The sequence below is a fragment of the Tympanuchus pallidicinctus genome, unplaced genomic scaffold (assembly GCF_026119805.1).
Source record: "Tympanuchus pallidicinctus isolate F22 unplaced genomic scaffold, pur_lepc_1.0 scaffold41, whole genome shotgun sequence".
Classification (NCBI taxonomy): domain Eukaryota; kingdom Metazoa; phylum Chordata; class Aves; order Galliformes; family Phasianidae; genus Tympanuchus; species Tympanuchus pallidicinctus.
Window position 1 is genome coordinate 1,309,844 of NW_026294760.1, and position 13,222 is coordinate 1,323,065.

At 58.7% G+C, this 13,222-nt stretch overlaps 1 protein-coding gene across 16 annotated transcripts in view; it reads right to left on the reverse strand.

Moving 5' to 3' along the window:
* ANK1 (ankyrin 1) overlaps window positions 1-13,222 on the reverse strand; it is a 49,890-nt gene that overhangs the window by 2,847 nt on the left and 33,821 nt on the right. For 8 of the 16 annotated variants that reach the window (XM_052701850.1, XM_052701855.1, XM_052701854.1 and 5 more), the window contains 29 exons: window positions 13,037-13,135; window positions 12,854-12,952; window positions 11,647-11,844; window positions 11,359-11,457; window positions 11,095-11,193; window positions 10,715-10,813; window positions 10,533-10,625; window positions 10,249-10,321; window positions 9,901-9,924; window positions 9,004-9,106; window positions 8,622-8,769; window positions 8,319-8,416; window positions 8,015-8,239; window positions 7,676-7,830; window positions 7,284-7,495; window positions 6,963-7,167; window positions 6,714-6,810; window positions 6,333-6,561; window positions 6,124-6,249; window positions 5,925-6,044; window positions 5,721-5,805; window positions 5,414-5,488; window positions 5,134-5,265; window positions 4,799-4,945; window positions 2,914-3,466; window positions 2,074-2,332; window positions 916-999; window positions 461-625; window positions 44-167 (listed from right to left, as the gene is read on the reverse strand). In XM_052701850.1, coding sequence (XP_052557810.1) covers window positions 69-167; window positions 461-625; window positions 916-999; window positions 2,074-2,332; window positions 2,914-3,466; window positions 4,799-4,945; window positions 5,134-5,265; window positions 5,414-5,488; window positions 5,721-5,805; window positions 5,925-6,044; window positions 6,124-6,249; window positions 6,333-6,561; window positions 6,714-6,810; window positions 6,963-7,167; window positions 7,284-7,495; window positions 7,676-7,830; window positions 8,015-8,239; window positions 8,319-8,416; window positions 8,622-8,769; window positions 9,004-9,106; window positions 9,901-9,924; window positions 10,249-10,321; window positions 10,533-10,625; window positions 10,715-10,813; window positions 11,095-11,193; window positions 11,359-11,457; window positions 11,647-11,844; window positions 12,854-12,952; window positions 13,037-13,135 — 4,200 coding nt within the window. In that variant the 3' untranslated portion in view covers window positions 44-68. The other 8 variants (XM_052701852.1, XM_052701858.1, XM_052701862.1 and 5 more) reach the window with 7 other exon arrangements.

Consider the following 13,222-nt stretch of genomic DNA (forward strand, 5'->3'; position numbering starts at 1 on the left):
CAAAGAGCTGGCACAAAAGGAAGAGCAAAGGGGGGGGGGTTACCTCCAAAGAGGCCATTTGAGGGGGGTCAATGCTTCCCCCTTTTCAGACTGGCTCGTTTCACTATCTGAGCCCCCATCCTGCTCCCGGAGACCTCCAGTTTTGGGACACGCACTTGCACCTCCTCCTGAGGGAGCCACAGGGACAGGAGGCAGGACATCACCCAGGTGAACAGACAGACACAGAGAAAAGGACAGGAGAGGGAAAGGCTGAGTCAGTCAGCAGAAGACACCAAGCAAGAAGACTGGTGCAGGAGCAAGAGCAGCCCCTGGCAGCCTTAGGAGGGAAACAGGTGAGAGAGGAGAGCAGGACAGAAGAAAGGACAGAGGATGGAGGAGCCCTGGAGCCCACAAGTCCTGCAGAGGCAGTGCTGGCCCCGAGTAGGGGACTTGCAAGGCACAGCCATGAACCACACCATACCTTGGCCCCCAGACCGTCCCTCTGTAGGATGGAGTACATGAAGTGATCAGCCTCTGCCTCCAGGTCTTGGGGCTCCTGCAGGGAGCCCTCCAGGATCAGGTCCTCACGCTCCTGCCTGTCATCTGTGTCATTGGGGCCCAGATGACGCACCACCTTCCGGATGACCTGCGGAGACCCATGCAGCCTTCATCACTGCCAGCCCCGACACCAGCCCACACAAGAGGACACGGCCAGCCCCGACACCATGCCTTCCTTCTTGCAGGTCTGGCCCTCAGCCCCGTGCACACCACCCCCTGGCAGAATCTGTGGCTGGAGAAGAGCCACGACAGTAATTAGAGAAAGCAGAATGCAAGCACCCTGTGCAGGGCCCTGGGCTGCAGAGAGGGGCCACATGGAAAGAGAGAGGAGGAAGACTTTGGAGAGCACCCTACAAAGACTTGGCCCCATTCACTCACCTTCTTGGTGATTATATTGCCTTGTTCATCTGTGAACTGCTCCTCAGTCACATGCTCCCCAGGTAAATGGAGGACTTCGTTGCCCTGGAGGGACAGGAGGAAGAGCATTTCAGGGTGCAGCAGAGCTCTCCAGCACGCAGCCCGGCACACACACAGCCCCAGCCCTGTCTCTGCTCTCTGCTGTGCACCCCAGCACTGCTCCCTGCCCATTACCTTCACAAGGACACGCCGGCGGACGACCCTGGTAGAGAAAGACTCCTCGTCGTCCGCCAGCCCCTGGCTCTCCCCGAGCTCCTTGTCCAGCTCGCGGTGCGCATGATTGAGCAGGAAGCGCACAGAGCCCCTGACGATGTACAGGACATTCTGGCAGCTGACCAAGAAGAAGGCCAGCAAAACCACGACAATCAGCAGCTGGACCAGGAAAGACCACATCCTGCTCCTGCAGGGTCGTGCATGTGCCCCACACCCCCTCTCAGAGCCCAGCCATGCTGTCGGTTGTGGCGGGCAGAGCTCTGGGCACAGGAGCTGCCCACAGGTCCGCACGTCTCTGCAAAGCACTGCTGTAATCCTAGCTGCTGCAGATCAGCTGCCCGGGGCGGGAGAAGGGAGAAGGCAGGTGGGGTGTCCTTTGCACTCACAGCTTCTGTCAAAGTCATGGGATTGGGACTGCAACAGCAACACCCGTCCCCTATCAGGCAGTGACAGGGACAGCCATGACCCCCTCCCCAGCAGCCTGACAGGGCAGAGAGCAGTCATCTGTCACAGGACAGACGGAGCTACACGTGGCACAGAGCTGAGCTCTGCCGTGTTGCAGCTGCAGTCCTGCTGTGCCTGCTTGGGGGCACACGCCTGCTCTCATCCCATCCCTGTCAGATCCACATGGCCATGGCGGGATGCCCATCACCCCTCCTGGCCCCCAGACCAGCTCTATTTCTGGCCCAGTAAGCTGTCAGGCCAGCGGCCAGGGCAGATACTCAATAAGGAAGCAAGCAGAGGGCCTGCCTGAGTTATAAATGGAGAGCAAGAGCTCACATATTGGGTGTGCAGCATTCTATTCTGGGCCAAGAGGCACCCCAGGGGCCAGGGCAGCAGTTCTGCCGGGACTTCTTGATCTGGTGGTGGGCAAAAGGCTGCACCCGCTGCTGCTCTCAACCTCACCTGCCCAAAGCCGTGGCTGTCGGGCTCCTCTGGCCAGCCGCCCGCGGGGTGCTGGGGCTGCCAGTCGCTGTCCTCTGTGGAGCTGACCCGCATCAGCTCCACGTCCGGCGCCAGGACCTGCTCTTGCTCCTGGCCCTGCGCCCCAGCAGCCACGGTGTGTGCTGGGCCCAGCCGTCGGGTGACCCCCTCCTGCCAGGAGCCCTCTGTCAGGTCCTGTAGGCAGGAGATAAAGGAGCCTTCTGCATTCCAGTCCCTCAGCCTGGACGCCGGAGAGGGACAGGGAGAGAGAGACAGAGAGAGAGAGGCAGTCAGCTTTGTTGGAGTGTTGCACCCAGAACACCAGCTGACAGCTGGGCACAGCTGCACCCCGCCAGGCACAGAGCTCCTGGTGCTGCCAGTGCCTGGCACAAGCAGCATACAATGCAGATGCACAAAGGGCACGGGCCTTCTCCCTGCCACAACTCTATGCCCATCCAACACCCCAGTTTGCAGGCTTCGGGGCCATGCCTCGAAACATCACTGGGCTGCCATGACACCAGTGCTGCTGTGAAGATGGCAGAACAAAGCCCTGAGATGCTGCTGGGAGGCACAACCCACATGCAGGGCCCGGCTGTCTGCAGGGATTTCCCCTGGGTGCTTTTCAAGGAGCCCCTAGAGAGACTCCAGAAGGTTTACAGGCACTCTGCCCAAGCCACTGCTCTGTGCGGGGTGCTGGGCTCCAGAGCTGGAGGTTAGCAGGGAAGCAAGCGAGGCTGGGAAGTTATTGCAGCTGGCCCAGCACAAGGCAGTAGCTGGCGAAGCTCCCCTTCCACTGCCCCCCTGTCACTGGGACCACCATACCTGTCTGCACTCCTCTCCACTGTGTGGCTCACAGTCGGCGATGCCACGATCCTGGCTTGTACCTTCTGTTGAACTGAAACAAAAGAGACTTCACCCTCTGGGTTTTGCTCTCCAGTCCCCAGCTGGCGGTCCCTGGCTGGCGTCTTCCCTTCTGGCCTCTGCCCTTCCTCCTGCTCTAGCAGTTCAATGAGCCCGTTCATGGCATCTGAGTCCACTGTGTCATCCTCAACTAAGTCCATAGAGCCCATGTGGTCTGGGCCGTGTGCGTCTGTCAGAAGTTGCCCTGGGAAACGACCTTCGCTTGTGGCATCCGAGTCCTCAGCCTTGCTGCACTCCAGAGAGGAGTCCTCAGCCGTCACCAGTGAAGGGGTGAGCCCTGAGGACCACACCTGCATGTCAGACATCTCCATCAGGGCGTCCTGCTCGGTGGCGGCCATAGGGATGGCGTCCATGATGGCCACCTCGTTCCAGTACTGGTCAGCACGCAGAGGGGATGGCAGCATATAATGCAGGGAGGCAGGGGAGAGCAGCTCGTCCTGCAGCGAAGCATAACCTACATGGGCAGACAGAGGCGATGTCTCCAGCAGCCATCTCACACACACACAAGCACAGCGGGGCGAGAAGAGAAGGAGCCTCTGGAAGGTGCGCGGTCACAGCAGCTGCTGTCTTCGCGCAGTCCCTCCTGTCCCTGCAAGTGCCCCCGTGCCTCACTCTGAGTGCTGGGGCTGGGCGGCCCCTGAGGCTGTCCATTCCCCTGGTGAGGACAGGCCTGGGGACTGGTGATGCCCCATCCCCACTGCAGGACATGGTGCCCTCTCTAGCACCCTGCTCTACCAGCCTCCAGTCCCTGCCCACAGCCCCCAACCAGCATCTGAAGGTCAGCCTGGAGCTCAGGTAGCCAGGTGCTGCAGGCACCAAATTCCCCAAGCTGACCCATGAGCAAGGAAGGATGATCCTGGCAAATGTCATGCAGCCCTGAAGCCCTGAAGGATGCAGCCAGGGCCCTATAATCCCATTGATGTCCTCAGGTCTATAAGCAATCATTGTGTCCTCATGCACAGCCCAGGCACACCAATAGGGACTACAGCCAAGCCAAGCAGTCTCAGGCATGCAGGCAGCAATTTTTTTTTCCTTTGCTGAGCCACAAGCTCAGCCAGCGATCGTCAGGAGCAGCTGGAGCACAGTGTTCAGCCAAGAGCCCCCAGCCTCCCCAATGCAGGGGGAAAGTAGTGCAGGGCCACTAAGGGAAGAGCATGACACAGCCAAGAGAGAAGAAGTCCTGGGTGACATGCAGCTGCTGGAACAGGACACTGCTCCCAGAGGCTCAGCTGAGGTGGAAACAGTGTAGACAAGCAGAGAAGGAAGATGAGAGAGGCCAGGGTGAACTCGGAGGTGACAAGAAGTGGCCCCCAAGAATGCCCACATCTGGTGGCAGTAGGTGGCACATTTAAGAGAACACAACAAAGGCAGATACGAAAAGGGAAAGCGATGAGCCAGAGCTGAATGGGTGGTGCCTGGGGGCAGGACAGCAACAGCCCCATCCCTGCCCATGGCACTGGCTGTACTGTGGGACACGTGGCTGGTCCTGCTCCCAGGCACAGCCATGGCTGGGCACAGGTGATACTGGGAGCAACAAGCCAGGTGCATCCTGCACTGGTACCTCAAGAGGAGGGATGCCCCACGTGTCTGTTCTCCATGAAGAGCAGGACCAAGGTTCCCATAGCACAAGTCCCCATGGAGAGACTGCAGCTATCTGCAGCACCTGGTGCTCACCAAGCTCCTAGGGGCAGTGCAGCTGACTTGGGACAGACATCAGCCCCACTGTGTCCGCAGCGACTCTGCTCCTAGCCCCTCTGGTATCCCCTGCACAGGACATGGGGCTCACCATTCATCTGGGAGGGTGAGAGTGAATAGTCCCTGTCTGTGTAGCGCCAGCTGCCCTTCATGCTGCGGCTCTGCCGGCCGGAGCCCTCCAGTGTGCTGACGATCTCGCTGCGGTCAATGTTCCTCAGCGCCGTGTACAGGTTCTCAACTGCAGGGAAAGCCAGTGTCAGTCAGCAGGCAGGGCAGGCTGGCAGTTGTGGCCATGCCCCAGCTGCCCTCCAGGTAGGTGTGCAGGAACCAGTGGTCCAAACTGAGCCAGGGAGCCCTGAGCACACACATATAGGCTGCACGCCCAGCCCAGACACCATCACCCTTGTAGCGGGAATCAATACTCACTCTTGACACCCTTGCCCTCGCGGCTGACCCAGAGGTTGAGTAAGGCTATGCTCTGCTCCAGCAAGGAGTTAGGGTTCTCCACACGAATCCTGTTGATGTCATCCACCCCAAACTGCAGCTCACGTGCCAACTCTGGGAGAGACATAGCATCTCAGCATCACATCCATGGGCAGCTCCCCAGATAGCATAAAGCACATTCACGCCACCCTGCAGCATCTTTTTAGTCTTCCTAAGTGCTGAGCTTCAAGGTGCACTGAGCATCCATCAGCTGAGGACTCACCTGCCCAGCTGAGGCCGAGCTGCTCTGCGATGTCAATCATCTTCTGGTCTGCCCTGTCAGTGCTGCTCAGAGAGCCTGGAGGAGAAGAGGGGGTCACAACTCCAGCTGTGGGTTGGGGTAGGAGTGAGGTGCAGGCTGCAGGGGCTCAGCATAGCCCCGCAGGCAGGACCAGAGAAATTCCCTGGGAACAGGAGGATGCCACGCACGCAAGTGCAGTAGGGTCATCCCAGCCCTTCCTCCTGGACTGGGCACCCCTACCCTAAAGCAAAGGAGGTGAGATGCTTGAACAGACCAGTAGGCTGCGTACCGAAACTGCTCTCACTTAGGATGCTGTATCGCTCCCTCAGAGACAAAGGTGTCAGTGTCCTCCTTCGCTCCTCAGTGCCACTTCCCTGCAAAGTGGGGACAAACCAAGGGGTCATCAGCCAGAAGAGAGAGAAACAGCTCAGCCCTGGCACCTGCACAGCCCCAGCACAGCATGGTGTGGCTGCTTTGAGAAAGGAGAGCTGACCTTAGTGCAGGGTGGAATGCTGATGTTGAGGTGACAGAGCACATGCTGCAAGTCTTCATACTTCATGGCCTTGCGCAGGAAGGACAGGGAGCCACTGGCTTCCCGGCTGCTGTCCCGGACCTGCACACCAAGCACCCAGGTGGGGGGTTGGAACAGGGCACAGGGTCCCACCACAGTCCAACTCTGCACCTGCCATTACCTTGATGGGGAGGGCAAGGCGGTTCTCCCGGAAGGACTGGAAGAGGAAGGTGCGCGACTGCGTGGCCTTCTTGATGGGCACCAGGTTCCCTGAGAGCTCGACATGCAGAGGCATTCCCTCCACCACCTGCAGGGAGTGAAACATGGGATAGGACCCTGCACAGAGCAGCTTTTTCCTTCTGTCCTCTAGGAACGTTGCAAGAGACAAACCTCAATGTCCCTGCTGCGGGCCACCTCAGTGAAGTTCTCGTGCTGCTCCAAAGTCTTGTCCACCTTGTCATCAGTCATGCAGTAGCAGCGCAGCCGGCCTTCCCGTCCATCATTCATCTTGGCAAATACCACAAATTTGGCCATGTAGGGCACAGCTGTCAGTTCCTTGTACAGCATGGTGGCAAAGTGCACAGCCTCAGCAGTGCGCGGGCAGTCAGCCAGCCAGAACCTGTGGGAGAGGTGAATCAGCGTAGGGCACCGGGGGGGGGAAACAGCACCACATAGGGTGTGAAGGAGCTCCAAGTGTGGAAAACCCATCCAGGGCAGGGATCTTCCCCAGGACAAGAATCCCATTCAATTACATGCTCAGCCACGACTCACCTGGCAGACACATTGGTGGTAAAGTTAGCACACTCTTTTTCATAGACCAGCTTCGTGGTGCCTGTGATGTCTTCCCACTGAGCTTGTGCTGTCCCTCCTGCAGCAGCAGAAAGCAGGATTAAGCACATTGCTTTCTCGCTGCAGCAGATCTGCTCTCCCTGCTGGACTGTGCAACCGATCCTTGGCTTCCAAAGCTGCATCCCACCTCGGCTCATCCTGTTACCAGCCCACTCATGCACCTGGCCTCACCTATCACAGAGCAGAGCAGGCGCAGGCTGGTGGTGTCACCCTCGCCACTGTCTCTGGGATTGTCCTTCCAGGATGGGGGCAGAGGGATGCGGAGGCCAATGGGGCGGTGGAACTTCCTTCGGCGAGGCTCCACTGTGACGATGGGGCTGAAGGTTGCCTGGTTCCCCAGCAGCTTGGTCACCAGCTCATCAGGCACTGGCTGCGCCTGTGGGCAGCACAGGTGGGGTGATGGGGGCTTGCTCTCTGCAGTGCTGGGGTGCAGCTGGATAAGCTGCCTTTTCCTGCCTGCTGGTCTCCAGACCAGGCTCTTCAGCACCTCACCTGCAGAGCCAGCCTCACTTTCTTGGTGACAGCGGTGTCTGGGAAGGTGGCCTGCACCATGGGCACCAGTGTGCTTTTCAAGCACCCTCCCTCGGGGCCAATCATGTCACAGTCCTGGCAAATCCGGGACATGACCACGAAGTAGAGAGGAAAGTCAGTGGTGATGATGCGGCAGACCCTCTTCTTCTCCAGCTCCTCTTGGCTCTCCAGCTCTGCAAGTGCAGCACAGTCATCAGTGCTCCTCCACAAACCAAACCCATGACATCTACCTCCTCTTTGGCTGCACCAACCATGCCACACTCGTTTCCATACCACCACCTCCCAGTGCTGGCCATTCCCAGGACAGCTGCAGTTCTGGCTGGAGTGTCAAGCCCCCAGCCTGGCACGCTCACCCTCATCCATGCCGTTGAGCAGTTGGTCCATGTAACTCTCCTCATAACGGTTGCGGTGTTCCTTCCAGACAGAGCCATTCTCACTGCGTAACACCACCAGCTCACGGTCCCCTCGTCCGTAGGAGGCAAAGTGAGGAATCTCCACGATGACGGGGCTGCAGATAAGGGAGGAGGCATGCTTACACCATGCTGCAAAGGCCCACCCCAGCATTGTGCTGTGCTTGGCCAAAGCTAGGACATCTCCTGCACAGAATCCCCACGGACAGCCAGCAACAGCCCCTAGAGGAGCCCAGATCTGTCCCTAGCCCAAGGGATGGCCCCATTCCCTTCCATGCTCACCTGAGGAACTGGGCGCCAGCGGGTCCCAGTGCAATGATGCGGCTCGCCAGGCCCTCCTCCTCAGCCAGCGGTGGGGGTGCAGGCAGTTTCTGAGGCTTCACCAGGCGGCAAGTGATGCGGGTGGGTGCAGCACAGGCACGGGGTGGGATGACCACACGCAGCCCGTGGTGCCGGCTGCCCCGCATGGAGCCGCCGCGTGCATCCACCATGAAGCTCACCAGGAACCTGCAGCGGGCAGAGGCATAGGCAAGCAGTGCCCTGCAGCCAGCTCACACACACAGTGCTGCCTTGGGCAGGGACTTACCCTGTGTGAACGGGGCTGGCCACGGGGCTGATGTTGTCTGAGGTCTCGGTGGCCGGGCTGCTGGGAATCAAGGAGTCCTCATCGAACTCCTTGGAGGGCTGTGCAAAAGCAGGGAAGAGTCCCAATGGGCATAAGGTCATGTCTGGTGGTGCTGGGTCTGCTCAACCCTCTGCACTCCTGCATTCTGCCTTGGCAGCCCTGTACCATCAACCCATCCCCTCCACCCCCGACGTTTTGGCTCTGGGCTGACAGAGGAGGGATATTCCCCCAACAAGAAATATACTAGAACTGTGTCACACTCACCTCCTGTGGGGACACCGAGGGTGCGTGCAGCAGGCTGCCTTGCTCAGCTTCAGTCTCCACAGATCCCACCTGCTCAGGCTCCTCTGCCCTGGTCACCACAGTCTCAGGGGGCACGCAGGGGACCTGTGGGACAGCTACAGACTCCTCCCTGGCAGGAGAGAACAGTGACAACCACTGCAGCAACAGGTCAGGGCCCCCCAGGCTCCAGCCACCCCCAAGGGCCACCAGGCACAGCAGGACCCAGAGATCCTTGCCCACAGACATGCTTGATCTGCTGGTACCCAATGCCTGCAGCTGTCCCTGCCCTGCTGGCATCCCACCCCAGTACCAGGCTGGCCCATGCCCTGTTCCCACTCCCTCCCCACCATCCAGTGTCTCATACGTTTGCTCCAGTGTTGTCACGGTCACAAACTCCAGCATCTCCCTCTTGACCTCCTGCTCCCTGGGTTCAGGTGTTCTGGGTTTCGGTGCGATCAGCTCCTCCTCTGAAACCAAGAGCTGGCTCAGCACACAGAGGCAGCAGGACAAGGGAGCACAGCTGCCCAGCTTTACTCCCATCCCTGCTCCCACCACTGGCCACACGCATTCATCCCTCGGTCTCAGCAGTGGGAAGGCTCTTCCCTCTGCCAGAAGCCTGGGCTGTTAGTGTGGCAGGAGCTGTGGCATGTTAGGAGCCAGCCAACCCAAACCTCACAACACTCAAGCACAGAGCCAAGCCTGCTGGGGCCCCCCACCACTAGGTGGGGCTGGGGCCATAGAAAGGACTCACCAAGGCCACCAAGTTCACCCACACATGTCTCTCTGGAGGCATGAGCCGAACCATCCTCACCTGCCACCCAATTAACACCTGCTAAGGAATCCACCCGGGCTGAGCTCATGCTAGAGCCCTGCTGGAAGGAGCCCAGCACCTCCCAATACAGGGAGAGCCAGAGTGGTGAGCAGCACAGGGACCTTCCAGTGCTCCACTTCATACCCCCAAGGCCAGAGTGGCACGGGCTGGCTGTGAGCAGGCTCCAGAGCTTACAACAGGAGCAGGCTCCTGCTGCTGGGAGCAAGGCTGATGACAGCCAGGGCTCCCTCTGCTCGGGGATAGTCCCCTTCATGCAGTCACACCACAGCAAGCAGCATGGACGCAGATGGGCAGGGCAGGATGGCAGGGCCTGTGCTGGGTAGCACCAGCCCAGCAGCAAGGTTCAGCAGATGGAGGCGGCGTGCGGATGGTTAGTGGCCATGGGGTGAAATGGGCCATTGAGCTGGGGCACAGGGACAAATTTCATACCCATTACTGTGACATGAGCAGTGCCTGCAAAGTAAGAAGAGGCAAAAGTGAGGTCTTGGTGGGAGGGGGTAGGAGCAAACCAGCTTTAGGCGGGCTGTGGGCTGGTACCACCCAGGGAGCAAGGCATGGTGCGGTGCTCAGAGTGCCCAAGTTCTCTCTGCACACCATCCTCAGGTCTGGGCACCACCCTCCTGCACAGCACAGGGGAAGACCAAGCCAGGAGGTGGCTGCTGGGCTTCTGTTTCCTTGTTGCGAGACCCCAGTGGGGCCAGGCAGCTCCCCACCCTGTGCCCATCCCCGGGGCTGCTAGCAGACCTCTAAGGGCATGACCCAGCTCCAGCCTCTCACCTTCATCCTCTGACACATCCAAAATCTCATCCACAGTCTCTGGGAAGCTCATGCGGTACTTGTCACTGACTGGCTGTGGAGCAGAGGGCAGTCAGAGCAGGACAGCACACAACCCACAGCCACCCACAGCCCCCATCCACATGCCTGGGCACTCAAGCTGCTCTTTAGCAGCCCACACCCTGAACTGCCTGGGGCCAAGGCTGACAGACCCTCACTTAGCTCACAGACCCCAACCCTTCTCCACAGGATTCTGCACCCAGCCAGTCCCGTGCCCAGAAGCTTACTGGGATGCTGGTCTCCTCTGTGACAATCTTGAGCACATCCGTGACGGAAATGTAACCGAGGCGCTTCGCGATGGCCAGCGGAGTGGTGCCATTCTGTGCAAGGGGAGAGGATGTAAGGGAACCCAGGCATGTGCCCAAGCATGTCACACAATGAGGAAATGCAGGCAGTTTGCCCTACTCACCGTGCTGATCTCGTTGGGAGAGGCACCGTGCTTCAGCAGCAGGGTCACCACGTCCGTGTGGCCCTGCTGCGCTGCCTGGTGCAGGGGCGTGTAGCCAAGCTGTAGGGAGAATAGAGACTGATGCATCAGCTTTGGGGAATGCTGCCCCGCAAATGCCCCCCAAAGCTTCACAGATGCTTCACATGGGCTGCATCCTGCTCTCTGTGGTTAGTAAAGGGCTGTATAGGATCCATAGTGCGCCCCAGGGGCGCTACAACAGCTTCCAGCCATGGAAACAGGAGGACTTGGAGCAAGGTATAGGGGTTGTAGTGGCACAAAACCTTTCCCATCAACCTGCACACTGTTCCCCAAGGTCCTTTTAGCACAGAGCATCACTGTACCTTAGTTTTAGCATTGACATCAGCCTGGTGCTGCAGCAGAAACTTCACCAATTTGATGTTCCCATAGTGGCTGGCTACATGCAGCGGGGTGTAGCCCATCTGAAAGACAAGATCAGGTCTCAGAGTGCTGTCAGCACTGCTCCTGGGCCTTCTGGCTTGGGTATGTTGAACTGCATGGGCCAGCCCCAACAGCTGAAGGATGGGGTATGTAGAGGTAGTTCCCAAGTGTTTTTCACCCCAACCATGGCCAATGCACTACTTTACCCTCGTTGTTGCGTCCACTGTGACTCCGTGTTTCACCAGAACGTCAGCAACTGGTACATGTCCCTCTTGGGCCACGAGATGGAGAGGAGTCAGGCCACTCTGCAAAAAGAGCATGTCACATGCACAAGAGAAGTACTGCAGCTCGACCAGCAGAGAGAGCAAGTTGGGTTGTAAATACAGCAAACTGCCCAACGTTACGTTATAGCCAAGGTACTGCTATTTGAATGCAGGGAGGCACTGGATCTGCGACTGCCTACCAGCCTGGCAGGAAGCACTAGCACAACATACCTTGTTGCCTAAGTTTCCATTGGCTTGCTTGGAGAAAAGCAGTGCTACCATGTCTGTATGCCCCTCCTGAGAAGCCAGGTGCAGAGGGGTGACTCCCTGAACAGACTCCGCATTTGCAGAAGCACCATACTGCAGCAAGCTGCTGGCCACCTCCATCTGGTTCTGCTTGGCAGCAATGTGCAGAGGGGTGTATCCGTTCTGTGGGAAGGGACCATGGCAGCTCTCAGCACCCACTGAGCAGATCTGCCTGGACAGGAAGTACCACCCCATCTCTCCAGGCCAAGTCTGCCCTGTCAGGCTGCTTCCAGGTCTCAGGGACACAAGCTCACACTCAAACCATCTCCCTGACAGCAACTAATCCTACCACTGGAGCCAATCCTGCTTCCCTAATCAAGACAGTGAGGAGGCTCCAAGACCACCTGCTTCAGGTCTGGTTAGTGTCAGCTGTCCTGGGGTTTTCTTTACATGAGTTTCTAGCATGCGGCCACTTGGGGCTGCAAGAGTCAGGACAGGCAGGCACTACTAGGACTGCCTGGTAGAGGCGTGGGGCAGAACCCACAACATACAGGATTAGTATTCAGGCAGAGGCTGCATGACTGCTTGTGCTGTCATTTGCCAGCAGAGAAGCAGACGCCCTGTGCCTGTGATGACGCAGGCTGCCGTGACGCAGACCAAGGGGAGATCGGCACCAGCACCAGCTGCTCTGCTGCCAGCCCAGCAGCCCTGCCAGCAGATGCACGGGGGAAGAGGGGAGGTAGCACCAGCAGCCACTTGTCTGCCGAGATGCTGCAGCTTCTGCAAACAATGTGAAAACCAATTCTGCTGGGCTGATCCATGAGGAAAGGCTCCTCGTGCTCTGCTAGAGCGCAGGATGCTCACAAGCTGCTGGATTTTCTGCCTTCACAGCTTCCCAGCTGCATGGAAACATTCATGTGTGGTTTCCCAAACTGCCAGACCGCAGCACTGCTCAGCAGGGCTTGCCATGGAAACACATCCCCAAGCAACAGCCACTAGGCTGCCAACAGGGAATATCCCTTAAAGCTATTCTGCCGGGAGAGTGCTCAGCATCCCCATGGGCACAAGCAGCAGGTGTGGGAGCTATGGTGGGACTGGCAGGTGTCAGAGTTGAGGGGTGACACATCAGCCTTGGCTGGAGGGTACTGGGCACACACCATCCTCCCACCCCAGGGATCCCATCCAGCCTTACCCAGGCTGAGCTGTGTGGAGAGCTCCCCTTGGGAAGCAGGAGCTTGACGATCTCCAGGTTGTTGTGGTACACAGCTACGTGCAATGGGGTCAGGCCGTTCTAGAGAAGGGAAGAGGGCACGGAGCAGTGAGATAGAGTCTCAGCCCATACTCACCTCTCTCACAGCCCTAGAAGAACCCTCACCTTCCCCGCTGCATTGGGGTGAGCATCATGCACCAGCAGCAGCTCTGCCACATCCACCTTCCCATACTTGGCTGCAACGTGGAGAGGGGTAAATCCTTTCTGAGGAGATAGGCAGCCCATCACTGGGTGTAAGGGGATGATGAGGAGAATGCAGATGCACACTGCAGCACAGGAGGCTGTCCCTTC